The sequence below is a fragment of the Coturnix japonica genome, chromosome 4 (assembly GCF_001577835.2).
Source record: "Coturnix japonica isolate 7356 chromosome 4, Coturnix japonica 2.1, whole genome shotgun sequence".
NCBI lineage: Eukaryota > Metazoa > Chordata > Aves > Galliformes > Phasianidae > Coturnix > Coturnix japonica.
In genome coordinates this window covers 60,208,098-60,228,377 of record NC_029519.1, presented here as the reverse complement: position 1 = coordinate 60,228,377, position 20,280 = coordinate 60,208,098, and the positions used below count along the sequence as shown (strand labels likewise).

The following is a 20,280-nucleotide window of genomic DNA, read 5'->3' as shown; positions in this document are numbered from 1 at the left end:
TTTCTATGCTGTTGCCCAGAATGTTTTTGTTTGTTTGTTTTGTTTTGTTTTGTTTAAATCTATGGCATTGTGTGAGACCTATCGGTTTATAATTTTGGTCTTCTTTTTCTTTTGGTTTCCTGCCGAAAGTCAGGACATCTTCCTTTAGCTTTCAACAACAGAGACAATGATTCATAATAAAGAATGTCAAAACCTAACCAGATATTGTTTCACACCATTTACCCTTTGTGATTGTCTCTAAAAGCAGGCTCCTTCTGTTCTGCAAACAGAACAGAAACTGACCTGCTGCCAATACGATTGGCATTGAAGGGAGCACTTTGTAATTCTCATGTGAAAGTGACAACTAATTTGTACATGAATAGTAAAACTGAGCTCCTCTCACCCTTCAAAGCAGTGTGCCACTGTTAAGACCCATCTCTTTGCAATCAAAACACAGCCACATATGTGTCCACTTGGCTCGCTCTGCAGAGAGCACTGCCATGGCCATCGGCCTGGGCGACTGGTCCTGCCACCAAGGATTCTTTTGTTCATGCGAGCAGCGGGGCGATGGCCACAATCTAGTGAGAAACAGATGCAGTAGTGAATTATTTGTTACCACAAACACAGAGCATGCAAGACCTGGAAGAAAAACTGGTCACAGAACAATGTTAACAGAGTCATGAAATTACTCAGAACAATACTGTAACTGAAGTCATCAATAACCACGCGTTAATATTAAACACATTGAGCCATTTTTATCCCTCTTTTTCTATGAAGGGATTTGCTCTCCTGAGATTAATTTTGACCTGTTCAGACTAATTATTAACCTAGCTAAGCTGGGAAAGATGATTATCTTGAAAAGAGTTACTGGCTGCCCTTGGGAAGGATTCTTGGTTTCATATCACTGTCTTTCTGTCAGCTAACAATGTCTTTCTGCTACTTGTGCTATCCATAATGAATGTTTCAGGAAAAATCAGGCCAGCAATAATAAGCACTTGCTTAAGCCAGGTGTGAGGTGCACATCAAACTGTTTACTTAGCTGCAAGGCACAAAGCTTGCTTTGCTCTTGGAAATTACTAAAGGAAATATTTGCAGAGTTCAAGGTTTTCCAATACTCTACCCATTCCACTTTATAAACAGACTTACACTGTAAATTATACCAGATTCCTATCTGCCGGGCAGATAGGAGTTACCCAAATTAGTTTGCCCTTCACTTTTGTTTTACTTTAGATTCTGGATTAGTAAGATGACAGACTGTTATTATTTATCTTGTTTATGCTCAGTGTGATTCAGAGAATGAAAGAACACCACCGGTTTCCGCAATTCACATCCCAGGGGAAGGTATGCTGACATTGCAGATATCTGTGGTATAGTAATAAATAAGATTTGTATCTTGTAATTCTTTCTGTGTTCACCTAAGTAACAACAGAAGGCAAGGAGCATTATGTGTTCTTAAAGCAAAATATGTCAGAAGTAAATACCTTTTTCAGGCTGGGTAAAAGTAATAAATATTTTTATTACTTTCCCAAATTTAGGTTATACTTTGTGATTAATTTTTCCCATGTCAAGAAATTCATAATGTATGTGTTCTTCAGCAAAGCCCTCCTTGTTTGCACAACATTTTACTATTCAAGATGAAGGATTTCTGTGTTTTTGAAACCACATAATATTGTACGATCCACTGTGCCTCCAGGTTTGGTCTGTAGTTTTATAATTTAGGTTCTTCTGTCCCCTTGACATTCACAGATTCAGCTTCCAGGTATGTCACCTATTAACCTCTCTGGTCAGAAATAATGTTTTCAGGAAGATGTTTTTTCAAATTAATTTTTAGGACATTACTGCTGACAAAATTCATTTTGCAAGAGCAGATCGGGCTACTACTATAGAGAACCTCATAGTTCAAAATAAGAAAAGATGTTAAAATTTAATAAAGCACAGGGGAAAAAGAGGCAATGCATAATTGGAGGTTGCAGAAGTCAAGTAGTCAGAGCTACTAGAAGTTATTTAGTCAGAACTAAATGACAGTAAACAACTGAATTTGTTGAAGTACATTTAACATGTCTTTAAAAATACCTTTGTTTTCACAGAAGCATGCACTTCTCTTACCTTCTTTAGTGCAAAGGAGAGCCACTTTGCTTCTGCTTCGGCACATCTGCCTGAATATTGGAAAAAGAACATACTGAAAGTCTCAACTAGTTGGTGTGATTTTTGGCAGTTTGTATATCAGCATACGTATGGTACCCACTGCTGTGAACCCACAGCTGTTGAAAGTTCCCCAAACCATATAAAAAAACACAAGGAGCTTCTTATGCCAGATCATGAATGGCTTCCAGTGTCTGGTTGCAACAATTTAAAATATTAGTTCAGCTTTACAATGCATTTCATGAGCAGGTGCTACACATTTTGCAGGCAACCTTGCTCTATGGGCACTGATCCAGCTCTGAGGTTGGCTGGGGTGTACCGTCTCTCAAGTCTTAATTTACGGCGCCTGAAAGCACAGAGATGTGCTGCTTTCCCCATCCTTGCAGTTGAAGGCTGGGAATTTCTTTGAAACATATTTGATGAAAATCTTTGACCCCAAAGATGTGGTATTTTGATGAAAACCCAGGAGGATCACAAAAGTGCACATTAAGAAAAACAAACCCTTTTGGAAATTTTCAGATGTGAGAGCAAAAAAAGTAGTTCTTTGTCAAAGGGAGATGCTCGTCAAAACCAAGAACGCTGTTGCTTAGCTGACTACATTTTTGTTTCCACATCTTATTAATCCATCCCATGCAAGTGCTTTTCAGATGCAGAAATGGAGCAGAATTAGACTGTATACACAGATTAGCTGTTCCTCTGGTTACTCTTTGGAGGCTGTAATCTGAGTAAGTGAGCTAACCTCTTCAGTAGAAAAAGGCTGCTTCTGCAACTGCCTACTTCTGCTTTCCAACACTTCAGTTCTGTGCTTCTTCTGCCCTGCAGTAGTATGTTTCCCTTTCATTTTAGTTCATTTTTACTTCAGTCATTTCAGAAAAGCTTTTCTACAGACAATAATGAATCTGAACAGAATCTAGGTGCATTCCTCAGATCTGCTTCTTCACACATATAATTTACCTCAGCTCTGCATTTTTCTTGTGAAATGGAGGAGTATTCTGTGGAAGATGGGTGCTCAGAAAACTCCTTCTGGGCATTAGAAAGAGGAAAGGGAAAACACAGAACCTGCTTTTTGAAGATGGATTTGAATGCTCTTCCACAGTTTTGTCCTAAGTGCTGAAAGTAAGTTAGTTGGCTCTTAAGTCTCAAAATCACAGTTTAAATGTTTCAGCCATGACTGAAGACTGGCTTCCCATTACCAGCTACATGTTTAGTAGAGCTAAATAAAAGGAATATACTACTATCTAAGGTCAGAGAAACTTCTAAGGAAGCTTACTGGAAAAATCTATGGTCTCCAAACATGTTGACTAACCACAGCAGTGTAACAAATCTCCCTTACCTCTTACTTACCCTTTCACTAGAAGTGCATGTAAAGTGGAAGCATTCTTACTCTTCCAGTCTGAGTGCAGATTCAGCCACTTTTGATGCTGCATTTCTCCATCTTCTAATACAATTTTTGTTTTAGATGGCCCTCTGAAACAAATAAAAGACATTCATAGACTTCTTATTAGCTTGCTATGTTACAATTATGAAAGCGAAGAGACCTCCTGTTTGCTATATGAATATTGAGCATAATGTTGTATCAAAGCCATATGTAGCAGAGTCATTGCTGGGAAATTATATCACCCCAAGACGCCAGGCCAGTTAACATACCACTGTCACTAACACTGTATTTTCTGTCAAGAGCTAGAATTAGAACAAGGAACAGCAAAAGCTTTTTGGTGGCGTTCACTGCACTGCATAAACTGAAATATTGTTTCTACATTTTCCTGACTCCAAAAACACAACAAATAGATCTTAACTTCCACTGCAGCTTGACAAACTCAAACCACTGAAGGAACTGTTGTTATAGTAAATCTCAATTCCTTAGAAGACAAAAAATGAAATGTCTCTACAGCTTTCCAGCTCAGAAATATCCATGATTAGCCATCGATCCCCATCACTGAGAAGAGCTTTCAGGGACTTTTCCCCTGACCACTGGTCATGGACCAAATTCTCAATACTAGCTTGTGGAAACGAAACAGTTCAGATAAAACTGTGAAGCCTCTGAACTTATGTCTCTCATGACAGTACCTACTGAAGCCAGCTAGATAATTAGTTGTCTTTAAGTCTGGGTTGTTTTATTTTCAATATTACCTGTATCTGTTTTAAAACATTTACAGAATTGTGACATCCTTTACCCAGCTGATCACATGAACAAAGATCAAAGAATTATGTTTTACAGTAAGGTTTTCAGTGAAACCACCTGGAAATGTTCTCAGCATTGGCAGAATTAACTACACTGAGGCCCCAGCTTTGGGTCTTGCCTGTTTCATTACTTATTTTTCAGAACCTTCCCTGGACATGTTAAGCAAATATCATTCCATGACCTACTTCAAGGAATATGCAGCCAAATAGATTTAAACTCTGTGCTTCTTCATTTAGAGAAATCTCTTTTTGCACCAATTTTCTTTTTTCCATTATTTCTGGCTTATGGTAAATACATAAAACTCCCTCTTTTCTTCATGTCCAGAACTTTCATATTTCCCACTCTTTCCCACCAAACATACACAAGCTTATTTTACTCTTGACATTTTCTGCCTTATAATCCTCTATGAGCAATGCCTTGTACCACCTCATAACTGTGTACATTGATATTTTATATAATTGGGGGAAAAAAATGTCTGATATATAGGGTATATAACTCAAAAGGGTGCAAAAGGTGTAAATATCATATCATCTGGTAGATCCAAAATTATATTATTCCTCATGCCACACTATTTTGTTAGAAGTACAGCTCGTGATGCTATATTCATTATTAAACACAGACACAAATCTAAATCAGGAACAACAACCTTCAAGATGCCTGTATGAAATTTTATAATTATTAATGCAATGTGTTTTACTTAGTAAAAATAAAACTATGACTCTGTTGTTTTTTCCTTGGTGGTCACAGCCTGATGAACTCACCAAAACCAGCTCAAAACAAATATATCCTAATTTATGTCTTTAGAATTTCTTGTAATGGCCGTATCCTACCCCTGTAGGATAGGATTCTTCCATGGATAAACTCTGATGAAGTGGAAGATGTATATTTCAGTCAATAGTGCCACTTCGACTTACAGTATCTAATTTCTTTATAGGAAAATTTTGTTTTACTGAGTTCCTTACAGACTCCAACGATGTTCTTTAAGTTATCAATGAACTATTCAGGACAAAATAAGGATATAGCTACAAATTAAGTTATCAATCTACGTCTTTGGGGTTGAACTTACTTATCTTTCAAAATGTTGATTCAACGGCCTTCTAAACTTAATCTAAACTGAATCAACCTACACAAAACTCATGTGTGGCCATATCTAATATCACTCATGTTTTAAGGCAAGCCAAGCAAGGAATCTTTTTATGACACATTTTCAGAAGGCTCCATGCAAAATTTTCTCCCCCTCTCATTTTGTTTTCATACAACAGAACAGAACAGCTTTGTTCAGAAACTTGGTGTTGATTTTAGACTAATGCTTTTATTATTACCTACACTGCAACAAAAAGCAAAATTGAAACCATATTTTTGGATTGAAAGCATATTTATGTAGTATGGCTTTTTGGGGCCCCTCAGCTTAAGAAACTAAAGTGTGTCCTGCAGATGGCTTCCAAATTATCTAGGAGCTTGTGACACTGCCACACAAGGAAGTGCAGGAGGAACCAGCTTTGTCTAAACTTGTCATGATAAAGCTAAGGGCCAGTTCAATGCCAACTTGACAGTGGTGATTTTTGAACCAGATTCTCCACCAAACTTTCAAAACAATTCACAAATCCCACCTGAATCTATGTAACTTTCTAACATCTTGCGGTATTTTGATGGAACCATTTGAGTACCGAAATATATAAAAAGTCATTTTAAGACTAAAGAGGTTCTAACAGTCTGTTGTGGTCTAGTTCACAGAAACTTAACTGATTGTTTCATTTTGGCACTGAATATCCATGATAAATCTTTATACAGAAAAAACGGTGATAAAACTTCTGAGCTTTCAACCACTCAGAGACAACACTCAGTGAATACACTCTGGGGAGCCTGCAGTGCTCTATGAACTACAAATAACGTCTTATGATCTTTTCCCCTGTACGTCTGAGTGGTTTAAAATACTAACATGAGTGGTAGAAGACATCTACGTATTTCACTCAGATTTTCATGAGGTATTCTGCAATGTTTTCAGCAATGACATGGGACTGAGACCTCTAAAATAAAGAAATAAAAACTCCTGTACCTCCTTCCCCGAGGAAAGAAATTATAGGAATCTGACATGACTCCTTATGGATAAATACAGGCTGACTATCATTAAGATCTTATATTATACTTTTGTAATTCTTTGTTGATAACTGAAGCAAGGCAAACAAGCAAGAATTTTTCTTCTTTCTATTTTCCCCCTTCTTAATGACATTTGACACTTTTCAGCCTTATAAAGCCATTCTCCCATAACTTCACAAAACTACTGGCTACAGTCTGGCAAACAGATCCACCATACTTTTGTATCTTAAATGCTCTAGGATGAATTTCAACAAACCCAGCTAGTAGTTTATAACCTGCTCTTTTCTTATTCTAGCCCTATTCTTTAGTCTTTGCCATCTTAAAAACATAACGTTTGGTTGAGGTTTGTCGGTAGCTTTTGGGTGTTTTATTTAATTTTAACTTCATAAGAAAACTAAAATCCAGTCTGCTTTATGCATTAAAAAGGTGCTTGCAGTGGGAACAAGTAATATTTGTGATCATTTCATTACACGAACAATGGAAATGTTTAAAAAGAAAAAAAAAAAAAAATGTTTCAAAACATTCCATCCTGCTAACTGCTGATCGCTATGCTCAACGGACAGAATTTACAGTAGAGTTTACAGTGAGATTTGAAGAACATCATGACTTGTATATTAAATAATAATTAAAAACCAGCAGAAAGCAGAGACTAATTTTAACTTACAAAGTTAATATCTTGCTCATGATTAAAAATAACGTAGAATACTTCTGTACAACAGAATGGTTTAATACCTTGTTTTTTCTATACTATTATGCCAATTATCTCAAAAGCTCCAAACTTTAGAATGAACTGTAATCCAAAACTGGATTCCTTCTCTCTTCAAAGTAACAGTAACATTTCTGTGTTCCACTTCTACAATTCCATTGTTTTCCGACTCATGTGACAACAGGCTTGAAAAAGGAAGCCTTGTGTTATGCCAGAAGGTAATGAATAACATGTGTATGGGCACTAATGTAAAACAAATTAATCCTAATTTCAGAGCTAAAACAGCATCTGTTTCCTGTCTGTATAGATTTAATAGCTGTGTACTTTTAAACTCAGCAAATTTGATTTGAAAGCCCTGGAGGAAAAAAATAAAAACAAGGAAAAAAAAATTCAACATCATTTTTACAAACTTGGACTTAACACAGTTTGGGAAAAGTATTTATGTTCAACCAGTGGAATAAGCTCTCTTTGATTGACAGTATTCACATAATTTTTTTTAGACATCACTAGTTACAAATACATTCTCACTTAAGGAAAGAAAATTATCCAATCACGAAGGATAAAAATATTATATGACTATATTACTAATGTTGTTTTGAAGTAGTTCTCATTGTTTGAAAGGAATTATTAAGTTGGAATTTCTTCAATAAAGTCCTCCCCAAATAACTTTATGTATTATAATATACTTATGTATATGACAGATAAGGCAAACTATCAAGTATAAACAGCCTGTAATATACCACATAAATTCTCTGAATAACTGCATATTAAGATTTATTATCACTTAAAATCACTGAAACAAATTCTTCTACATCAACTACAATCTGTAATGTTATTTTCAGTAAATCTTACTTAATAGTTATTTGTTTTTGTCCCTAATAAAATAAATGTCATCTAAATAAATCTCAAATTGTTAAACCTGTAAGATTTAAGAGAACCCACTGGACAATGTGAATATATTCAAGGTAGGTCAAACATATTATATGCTCTGTTTAGAGGATCTAGAAATCCTTCTAGATTCACACACCTAGAATTCACACACCAAATTCCAATACTTTACTGTGCATGGTATTTGATTTCCCGAACACCACGTTTATTCTTTGAGACAATAAAATAGGTTACATTCGGAAGCTGAATGTAATCCTTCTACTGTGGATAGAACAGAAGCATTTGGTGTTTTGATTCTGTGATTTTGTTTAGACACTTCCGTAATCCTGATGACAAGTTAGAAAGTAGTAAGAAAACATAATTAATGTGAGAAGAAAAAAACTGATCATAGCTCCAGCACCTTGACTGCTTGGTTGAGCAAATATTATAAGGAATGTTACAGCACAAATATCGAATGAGAAAGGATTAGGAAGGAAGAAAGTCAAGCAGGAGCAAGAAACTGGCCTTCCACTTCCGTAAATACAAACACTAGAAGCTACGACAGAGTAAAGAAGCAAAAGAAGCTGCCTCTTTCTGTGGATCACCAGGGGTGAAGCCAGGAAAGGGAGCAGCAGGAATAGGAAGTAGAGGAGCTCAGGGTGATTTTTTATAAACAACACCTATAATTGTATGCTGATAGTGCTATACCAGACCAGATAGATCAGCTAAAGTTCCCCTGTACTCTAATGTTTACAAGCCAATCAAACAATTATGACATTTGCTCTGTCATCCTATTGCAAAGAAGGAAACTCTACTCCTCTTAATTGCCATAGAGTAGACAAACAGTTCCACTAACACCTCATCTTGTCAATTTTTTTATCTGAGCACGCCATGTTTTTGTCATTATTGCTTCATTAACAAAAACGAGGCCTTCATAATAAGTGAAAATGACTTTCTTCAACTAAACATCAAGATAAATCTCTGAACATAACAACATTCTTAACAAGCACAGTACGCCCATTTTGTGCAACACAGCAGCACGCGCAGCTAATGTGCTTACATACATCTAACGTTGACCTGAGAAATCAGTGGCAATTGTTTTTCCATTCTCTGTGTTACCAGAAAAATGAAGTTCCAGAATATTGCTTTCCTGTATTTAAATGTGGGATTCAGACTCTTGCTCCTGTCTGGCTTATTTTCTTTCCAAATGCTTTCTCATTCTCTGCGGTGCAACAAAACCATCTGTTAGGCAGTCATAGCAGGTGATCTAATAGTCCTCTCTGTAATCTTTACAAAATCTAAGACAGGAACTCTACTAAGATTTTCCTCTCAGCGTCATAAAAAAAAAGTTGACTTTGCACCTAGCTTTCTTTTTGCACTAGTGGAAAATGAAATACCTGCTAAGAACTAGCTTAGGATAATTTAAGGCACCATTAGTCAAAGAACTTTCAGACAATGCCTGGAGTCCACAGTTTTCTGTGGTGTTGCATCACACAAGATATTGCACAAAAAACTGGAAAAACATCATCTGTGGAATGGCTGACAGCCAGGAAAATAGACTGAGTTTGTGTAATAGGCAGAACAGAATCACCTTTAATGATGCTTCGGACAGAGGGCTTCAACTTCCCAAGCAGACAAAGAGACTGTTATTCTGCAAAATATGTTCCTGCTAAATTAATCTAATTTTAATCACTGTCATTAAAGCTTCATCTTCTTTTTTTTTTCTTTCAGATTATATAGGCTGAATAATTAAAATTATATATAAGCTGTGAGAAAGACATTCATATTTTAAACTTTACAATATTATGTAGTAATTGGGATTTGTCATTTGGGGAAACACCAGACATAGCTGTGTATCAGCCACCTCAGAATTAAACAGAAAATAATACTGCATGACAGCTCTCCTTGCAATTCCAGCTCTAGTTATTAAGAAATCTCCACTTTGCACTATTTATCTCTAAGAATAATTAAAAAAAAAAAAAAAAAAGAGTACTATTAAAATCACATAGCATCATACTTAATGAAATTTGCATAGCAACACAACTAGTAGCATTATAAGATAACATGGCCAAAATTTGTATATTCACACCTTTTATTTTCAGAAAGCACACAATGAAATATTTCCTATTAGGAATATCTAAATAAAAGCACTGCTTTAAATATGTTTGGTTTTTTTCTTCAATATAAATTCTTAAGAATAAAAAGGAATTTCTTGCATCATTAGTTGCGCTCTATTAACCTTATTGCTGACTTGAAATAACTTAATAAATATGCAATTGGTTTCAACATCATATTCAGTCTTTCGTGACATCATAAGTCAAATAAATAATGCAGTACAGATGAAATCTATGGTTTTAGATCAGATTTTACAGTGATTATTGTATTATTCAATCTTCTGCCCACGCAGAAAATGTTATCTACTGGAACATTTCCACTGAATCCCTAAGACATGTTAAAGAAAAGTCAAATAACTGTATTAATTCATATTTGTCCTTTATGAAATGTTATGATGTGCGCATCTTTTTCTTGTTGTGTTCTTCTTCACAGTTAATGGACTCTATTTTCAGCAGTGGCTGCTCCCTCAAATTTGGAAAATAATAAAATCAAGTTTCAGTTGGCCTTAACAAAAAGTGGGACATTAAGAAAGGGAAAAACACACACTACTTCTGTTCCCTGAATCTTGGAAGGAAAAGCTAAAACTGAAAATTAGCATCAAACTGAAGTTACAGATTTCAGTTTTGAACTGAAATTTCCCATTTCCCTTCACATTATCACCTGTCACTAAAAAGAATGTATAGAAAATTTTCAATGAGTTTTCCCTTTCAGAAAGCGAATTTGTGAAATTTAAGCATTTGTGTCTCACACATTTCTTAGAAGGGAGGAGTATTAGAATGACTTCTGCTCTATAAACCCACTGAAGAAGGAGGAGCATACGTTTCTACTGATGATAATTTCACACCAAACTCAAAATCAGTTGGATTAGTACATGATAACTATGTGTAAGAAAGGCAGACGATACAGAGTAGGTTAAATGCAGACAACGTAAGCCAAGGTCTTTATCTTCCTGTGTCTCCTAAGGAAAGGTACAAAGAATAAGATTGTATGTCAATATCTGTGGTGGTCAAAGGCAGATAGAGATGTCTTAACCCAATTAGGGGGTAAGACACTGGCAAAATATCCTTCTATTCCATCAAGCTTGTCGTTTCTTAGCAGAATACAGCTTTGAATGTCAAAGCAGATGACAGTGTACATGAAATACGAAAAATCCATAGAGACTATTTCTTTTTTTTCTGAGATACACTCAGATAGCTCTACCATTAGCAATTCTATGTTTTGAGATATCTAAATTAACTATATCTGGTAGCCTATCATATTGTATTTATTGTAGAACACACAGATACTTTCCAGTGTTCTGGGAGACAAGTCTGCACCGATTTTTTAGGAAGACAGAGTAACACGTTTCCAAACAATTCTGAGCCTCAGAAATAACTGCAAGTTTGAATATCGATGTTTGCCAGGACATTTCTGTCTTTTCAAGACTCTAAACAATCATGTAACACTTATAAAATGGTGAAAGTGTCTAGATATTTGTTTTTGCTTCTATCTTAATTCACAAATTTTCATTATTTCATTTCTCTCTGTTATTTCCAAACTAAGTCTAATATTGTGTGGGTCACAGTGATCAATGATCATTCACATCAATATCTATCACTCCACTGTCCTAAGAAATTCACCAATGCTACAAACTACTGACCTTACCCTAAACCCATTTGATTGCAGGCCAGTTGGCTCAAATTTTCTTGCCACTCATCAGCACAAACATGATTATCAGCAGCTGACCTGTGAACGGTCAGAAACATCAAGGAATTCATGTTTTTAGACAGGGTAACTGTGAAGAAAAAGAAAAATAACTTTATTGTTATTTCATATGATTTGTTTTATGTATGGTATATCAAAACCTATGGCTACATTCTTCCAAGATGCTGTCACTTTTGTTGATTTCGTATGTTCAATAGCTGTACAATTTAAACTCAAGGCAACAATGGCTATTAGAATCTTGATAATGTTGAACAGTATAAGACACTAAACAGTAGACATCTAGAGGATTAGATAATCACTACAGCAGAGGTTAGCATGGGCTTATGACAGTCTTAATCTTGTTACATATTTTACCCTACAAATAATTTAACTGAAATCACTAAGGTAGTTAGAGGGACGAATATTGCTTGATGTAGGAATGATACCTTTGTTTGACTCTCAGTAATTTGTATCGTTCTTATCTACTGATATTTGGGTGTAATTAAAGAAGGAAAAAAACTAACAGCATCTTTTAACAAGAAAGATCATAATCATTACTTCTTTCTTATCTACATTTAAAAGCATGTGAACTACCTTTATCACATATAAAAAGCATCTCAAACTGTTCCAAATTGCACAAGCAGAAATCTACATCCTTCACTGTGGGAGTTTCACGCTGAATTTCTTGAGTACAGAATCAGGGCTTAGAGTTTTTGACTAAATAAATTCTACATCCACATGCCTTGTTCCTCTCTCATCTGTCCACAGTACTTTCCTGATTTCACACATCATTTAGAAGTTCCCTGCAGTGCTATTTTACTTGTATCTTTGCACTGTGACACTTAACACTGAGTTTTTCTTTTCTTTCCTTTTTCCCACCTTTTTACCAATTTGAATCCAGTCTGCCGTTGGTAATAATAGGAGATCTCTCCACCACTGCCATTGCATTCTAAACCAAATCACCATTGATTATTATCATTAATATATTGATACCACCATCAACCGAAACATCACTTTGGGGTAGAGTATGCTGTGGCAGAAACTTACCGCAGTCCCACTCATCTGAGCTGTCACTGCAATCTGCTTGTCCATCACACCAGAGCTCACGTGGCACACATTCATGGTTGGCACATTCAAGCTCATCCTTCTCACAAAATGCTGCAAGGAGGAAAATCACAGTTCACTCTGAGAAAAAGAATAACCAATATGAAATGCACATAGAGACTGGAACAAAAATGTAAAGGGCGAAGGTAGGCACAGATCTGACATGCAGCCCACTTTAGAATTCCTCACACTTTTGATATACTTAAAAAAACTTTTAGTTTTCTGATACCAATGTCAACTCAAGCTGCAGAAAGCTGCAGATGAAAGCTGTATAATCTCCCTGTAAATCCTGACCTCATCTCCAGACACCAGATATATGTGTGTATATATATGTATATCTATGTTGGGTTTTCTTCCTGTTTTCAAGGAGTCCCCTGTTCAACCTTGACTTGTGGAAGAGCAGGAAAAAAGGCAAGATGTGAGAAGAAGAAACATGGGGGATAGAGAGGGCTGGAGTCAGCAAGGAGACAGCAAGGATCCAGGGATGCGAACACCAGAGGACAAAAGGTGAAGAAAAAGAGAAACTGGTGCCATGGAAGGAGTGAAAAGGAAACAGAGAATAACTATGCCTTTTTGTCTGTATAGAGTATTTTTACATCCGGTTCTTCTGGAGCACAAGATCCTAAGAATGTGACTGGCCCTTTGCAGAATTAAAACCACAAAAACTCTTACAGCAGTTCTTTTCATCCATCATGTCAGGGCAATCTGGGAAACCATCACAGATCATTGTGTGTTTGATGCAGATCTTCTTCAAAGGACACTCCCAAAGACCCCTTTCTTTACAGCCTGGAGGCAGAAAAGCAAAGTTTTCAAGTAATCACATGTAATATCAAATCAGCTCCTTAGTAATCTTGAAACACTCAAAATATTTTCAGTTGCACCATTAATTCTAGAAGTTAAGTAGAATAGTTAGTAATGAAAAAAAATATGGAAGTAAAATTGCCACAATGCGTATTTATTAAACGGATATAAAGTGTATCACACTTTACTGCTTTTAAAATAATAATCCATACTATGCTACACATATGCTGTAAATAATGATTTAGGCATTAGCTCAGAAGTTTCAAAAGAGGTCAATCACAACTCTTCAAGTGTATTTACTATATATATAATATATATATATTATATATATATAAATGCAAAGATAGATAAAGTAAAACTATTTGCATTTAATATAAAATCATTTAAAATCCTAAAGTCAGTGACATACCATGGAAACTACAGCATATACAAAGTGCTTGATAGCACAAGTTCTGTGCTATGTTTTTCAACATAGGAACCACCATGAGCTGTTCATTTTTGCCACTGATGAACAAAAGCCTACATAGCATGCTATACTACTGTTGGTATCGCAACTGCTGAAATGCACCACTCACTGCCTGTTTTACAGCTGACAATGCTAGTTTTCCTTTTAATTCAAGCTCAGATTCAGGTGACAGTCTTGGTGCACCCTCAGACAAATAGTTTTGATCTCTGCTCACACACTGTATCTGAAACAGCACCTCTGTTTTCTCGGATTTGGAACTGCAGCAACATATAAACATTAAGTTAGTAAGTAAATACACTTTTTCTGAGTATTATTTCAGAAGTGATGATTTTACTAATATGCGTGCCAGTGAATCACTACTAGCTCACATGATTACTGGAAGACTGTAACCAGGTTTAACTGTAACTGGATATGCAGAGGGCTTTATTTACTTAGATTGAATAAACCACATTAAAAATGTTAAGCATACAGATAAAAAAATATACTAGAACCAATGAGACTAATTCCACATGACAGAAGACCTTTTTTGAATACGGCCATTTTCCAGATCTCCTTCTTGATAATATTTGCAATAATTGAAACCAATTTCTATAAAGACCAAAGAATGTCAGTTGTGTTAGGAATCTGATATGAAAGCAAAATAAAATTCAAAAATCTAATTTATCAATCTCACAGTTTTTGAGAGGAAGTGTTTACAATTAATCAAGTTCATATTTGTTTTTTCCCTTCATTGCACATTACTGTGCTATACTGTGAAATGTTCCATGACTCTGCAAGACTTATTTTTGAGAGCACTGTAGACAAATAGAGAGAGCCCCCTGGAAAAAAATTATTTCATACTGAATTCCCTGTTCATTGCAGGGAGGTCCTTAACATTAAGTCCACATTTTTTTCTTAAGCTAAAACACTGGAGTCATAATACAGACTGGAATAAACAGTCAAGGACAATACTTGTTTTGAGTGTTATTTCCTCAGCATCATTAGCACTTTTTTAGGACCCTCTTCTGCTCTCTGCCAGAGGCATTGTTCAGCAGCCAGTAAATTAATAAGATCAATTACAATTAAGCATCTTTAATACCACAAACTCTCTTCACCTCTTTCTTAATAATAATTTTAAGAAATTAAATTCTTCACACTTTCCTGAAACACACTCAAAGAGTCTCACATTCAAAACACTTGTTTAAATTTTCTTCTCAAATTCTAGTCTAAGTCATACTCAAGTCCTATGACTTCACTGTAGTTTCAGTGTTGAAAGTTCCCAGAGATCACATGGAGGTATGAAAGGAATTCCTAATGAGAGGAGATAGGTTGTGCTGAACACAGTTTTACTTATTGCGGGCAAAGTATACCTTACTCCTATTAGTCTGTTCTACCTTCCATTTCAGGAAATGGTAATTAATTATCCAAACACTGTAACTAGTCTCCACCAGCCTCCTCCTCCCTGCACTGGGAAAATATTCCAACGTTTGAAAGCTATGACTCTGAAAGGCACTTCAATAATTGTAACTAAATGCGTGCTGACTGCTACTTAGTGGTATAAAATTTTAAATGGTCAAGCTAAGAAAATATGAGCTAGTCATTTACATACGGGAAGATCAACAAGCATGGAAAATAAATGCACCAGAGATGGTTACTTCTGGAGCTCTACAAGGACTGTCCGTTCTTCAGTAACAACATTACCTCTGGTCAATGTAATGTCACTCTGACAGCTATAATTTCCTAGCAGATAGAGCTTTCCATATTTATAGGTGCTGATAAGAATTCTGCTGATTGCTAGTGACATTCTGTCTAGACTACAGAGACGAACAGAGATCCACCAAAAAAATTAATGTTATATATTAGGGCAATATTTCATATGTTAATGACTAGCAGAATAAAATTATCATAAAAGACACACAGAAATTAGTGTTCTAAGGAGTTAAAACAGTGGCAGCAAAGAATATTTGGTGAGGAGGACATTCAAGACAATTCAAAGGCAAAAAGACTATCAGCTCCGAAATAATTACTCTGATAATCATGTCTGCCTTTGAAATCCAAAACTGATTTTAAATTAAATCCTATTTTGATTATCATCTCTTTCTCTCTTTATTTTTGTAGGGGATGTAAATGGTGTAGAAGAGCAGGCAGAGTACAATCTTGATTGGAAAACTCCCTGAGTTTTAGAATACATTGCTTCTTAGTGATAAATTATGCCTTCACTGTACCAAGCATTAAAACAACCTGCTCTTATAAAAGATAACTTTATAGAAGTGACGAGCTTGCATTTCAATTTAGCTTCAGCTTTCAGATGCTGGATCTTTTTGTGTGTGTGTCTGCAGCAGAGAGGAGAATCTTTTATTACCACAGATATTTTTCCTCCGCAACCACTTCCTCCAGCTCTTAATCTAATTGGCTGTTAAAAAAAAAGACTGTACAGCCTTAGCTCTGCACTGCCAGAATATTCAAATTCCTTACTCGTATTCACATCTTCTCTCTAAATTCTTTATGGTTTGTAATTTTTCTTTTTGCCCCTTGTAATAGCAGGACAACGTGCAGAACTCCAAAAAGCCTACACGGTATGGTAGGCAATAGTATTAAATGCCTTCTCAGAATACTCCTGCCAGCATGTACAAGGAAACAGTGAACAAGATATTTGCTGGTTATACTCAAACTCAGTATATCCCCTTAAGCAAGGAGCCAAGAGATTCTCTACAATAATTTTGTTCTTGTATGTACCAGAGAATAAAATCTGTGGTTACCACTTTATAGTTACACCCATGGCTAAGGTTACCCAGAATCCACTTTAGTAGCACATATCTTGTGTTAACATACCACAGTGAAAATGTTTCTATGAACATACTTACAAATTCAAGATATAAACTGCTAGGAAGTTATATTTTAGCTCATTGGAACCTCCAGCAATATCAGAAGAATTAAATGTGGAGCAATTTTTATCTTGATTACTACATGAACACTCAGACATCATAGAACAAAGTTAGCAGAATCTCAATTATATAATAAATTATGTTGACATTGATCAAGAAGAATTATTGCCAAAACATTTTTACTGTCACTAGACTATAAATATTTGCTGTCAAATACATTTTTTTCTTGCAGAAAAAGGGACTTATCCTGTGAACCATCATGCTATGGTTCAATTAAGTGAAGAAAAACTCCAATGACTCAGCTACTCTTCATGTAGAAAGTGCCCTCCAACTCATTTAATTTATTTACCACAGCTGTCTTCATCACTGTCATCCTCACAGTCAGCTTGACCATCACATCTCCTGGATGCCAGGACACACCTCCCTGAACGGCATTTGAAGTGGCTGGGTGAACATTCTGTCAGTGACAAGGAACAGACAGAAACAAGACTCCATAAGCTGAAAGCTTAATCATCATGTGAGTGGTTATTTATTACTGTGACTGTTTTGGAACGATAAATGACAGGAACAGAAACCTTGTGAAACAATGAATTGAAACCGTGTATTAGGTAACTATTCTTAACAATTGCACTGTAAATGGGGTGGAATGCAATTTCCCATAGTTGACCATGTTATGCAAAAAGTTTGCCTTTCCATTCCTACATACTGCTTGATCATGATTACTAATTCCTTTCCATCAGCCTTTTGATGAAATTATTTCCTCGTCTCTCAGAGTCCCATGACAAAGGATTTCATTACTATGGAGTTTTACATCTTTTACTACTCCCCAAGTGATATATCTGCACATGGACTTCTCATGAAGAAATGGTACTTATTACTACACCTGCTTTGGTGGCTTCTCAGAATGCTTCATTATACTAATTAGCAATAAATTTTCACTAAGCAAACTACAGACCAAATAGCTGTCACTCATTGCTTTCTCTAAGCAAGATCAAAAAGTGGAAAGATTGTCATCACCATGTAGGCAAGTGGGAGGAAAAGGATAACAAAGATCAGTACAATGGCAAACATCATTTTTCTGTTTTCCCAGCATTTCACTGACATCTTTGGCAAGAACAAAGGCAGGTCAGAATCCCCCCACAGACCTCACATGAGATGACCGAGGCAGAAGAAACAACTGCACAGTCACTCTTAATACACAGAACAAAGAAAATGTAGATCACATAAGGCAATTCCATTCTTTTCTTCCATGTTCATACTCATGAGTAGTGTTATCGCTGAACTCTAGAAAATTGAATCTGCCAGTTGCTACTGACTGGACACATCCCATTTTAAAACAAACAAACAAAAAAACCCAATAGTTTTTTTTTTTAAAAAAAGAGCAAACAGTTGCTAGCAAAGACGCTAAACTTACAATATTTCTCGCAGAGATGTCATGGGACTTAGCTTCTTTAAGACAGCCAAGACTTCACTTCTTGTTAGAAAATCATTATTATATCATCTAGATAGGTTTTAAAAAGTGGAGTACAAATACAAACAAGTAGTAGATGTGATGTCAGACAGAAATTTCAAACACTGAATTTCAAAGATTGACCCTTACAAAAACTTCCTCTTATCTGCAAACAGTAGGCTTGTGAATTCTCTGATAAATGATTTAGAATCATTCCTACAGTTATTAGATGACATTAATGATTTAAGTCACCCTACATGACCTATTATAATTTAAAGGGGAGGTATGAAAGCAAAACCAACCAACAAAAACAAAACAAACAAACAAACAAAAAAAACCCAAACCATAAATCAGTATCTTCAGAAACACAATTTCTAATTTTTGCTATACATACCTTCTACATCTTCATCTGGTGTCAGACAAGTTTGGTTGTCTGAGTTCTCATCTGGAAACTGAATGCAGTCAGTATCCTCCGGCCACTGCAGACCTACAATCCCAAGCACAGACTCACAGCGTTCCTTAGACTGTACACATAACGTCCTGAGGAGATAAAGTGGAGTCACACAGAATAACTGAGTAAAAGTCTTAGAAATTACTGTGTTTTAGAAGTTAATAATCCCAGCTAAATTTACAGAAGATGATCAAGGAAAAATCAGTTAATTATATTTGTATATGTAAATATAAATATCTATAAAGATAGATATATTACTTTTGTTGGAACATGAGTTAAAATTGCTGTACAGAAACTATTATAGGATTATAGAATCACTCAGGTTGGAAAAGACCTAAAGATCATTAAGTCCAACAATGACCTAACCATAATACCCTAACTAACAACTCTCTACTAAATCATATTCCTGAATGTATCCAAATTATAATATAATAAGAAAATATAATTACTTACAAATATCCTCTCTTCCATAAGGGTGGCAGCAAAACTTTTATAAGCAACACAGTTCTCCATCAAGGATAAAAAAAAGTTAATCATATTTTGTACCAATAAAATGCTATCTCTTCTGATGACGCTACCTCAAAACGCCACCACACACATCACCTAAAGAGCAGTGTAGTGATGAAATGAATCTTTGTCTCTGAGAAATTTTAAGGTTTATAAGAACAGGCAGTTCTAAATATTTTGACAGTATTTTGGATGCACACAGTGAATACAGTGTAGGAACTGCGGGGCTGAAATACTCCTACTCAGACATTACTAGAAATGTCGTCCCAGAAGGACAACATATTTAAATTCACAAACAAAAGAGCAATCAATTCCCCAGGAAGTTCAATAAAATAAAAGCACAGATCACTTTAGTCAGGTACTTGCATTTAAAGCAACAGAAGCTTCTGTCGCATCTACAAAAAGACACAAGTATGGACCTTCTGTTGCATATTTATTTTCTGATCATAAAAACACAGGACCAATCACATAAACTTAGTTCATTCCATCCACATTGATATCCCATGCCTCAAATTTACAAAGCAAAAATGCCTCACTGGAAATTCTCCTGTTAGGTTAACAGTTCTTTTAAACATTTAATGACTCCTTTTGCCTGGAATTGCTGCTGAGGTGCTGTTCAATACATTCTTTTATCTGTGGTATGTTGAATTCCTCTTTGTTTCAACTTCCTCTTCTTTAAGAGAGTTCAAAAGTGTCAGTATTAATAGTATTAGTATAACCAGCCATGGTATCAGTTTCAAACGTTGTTTGGTGGAACACTGTCTATGCAATCTGCAGTAAGAACCTTTTGACAAACACTGCTTGCTAGTTCAGCCCCCATTAAATAACCTAGTGAATTATTTCATCATAGCAGTTCATTTTTACCT

At 35.6% G+C, this 20,280-nt stretch overlaps 1 protein-coding gene across 3 annotated transcripts in view; it reads right to left on the bottom strand.

Moving 5' to 3' along the window:
* Window positions 1–20,280, bottom strand: part of CORIN (corin, serine peptidase) — a 118,162-nt gene that overhangs the window by 6,514 nt on the left and 91,368 nt on the right. For all 3 annotated transcript variants that reach the window (XM_015862236.2, XM_015862237.2, XM_015862238.2), the window contains 8 exons: window positions 18,851–18,996; window positions 17,356–17,463; window positions 13,548–13,661; window positions 12,819–12,929; window positions 11,733–11,862; window positions 3,466–3,588; window positions 2,086–2,135; window positions 383–557 (listed from right to left, as the gene is read on the bottom strand). In XM_015862236.2, coding sequence (XP_015717722.1) covers window positions 383–557; window positions 2,086–2,135; window positions 3,466–3,588; window positions 11,733–11,862; window positions 12,819–12,929; window positions 13,548–13,661; window positions 17,356–17,463; window positions 18,851–18,996 — 957 coding nt within the window. The remainder of the gene's footprint in view (window positions 1–382; window positions 558–2,085; window positions 2,136–3,465; window positions 3,589–11,732; window positions 11,863–12,818; window positions 12,930–13,547; window positions 13,662–17,355; window positions 17,464–18,850; window positions 18,997–20,280) is intronic.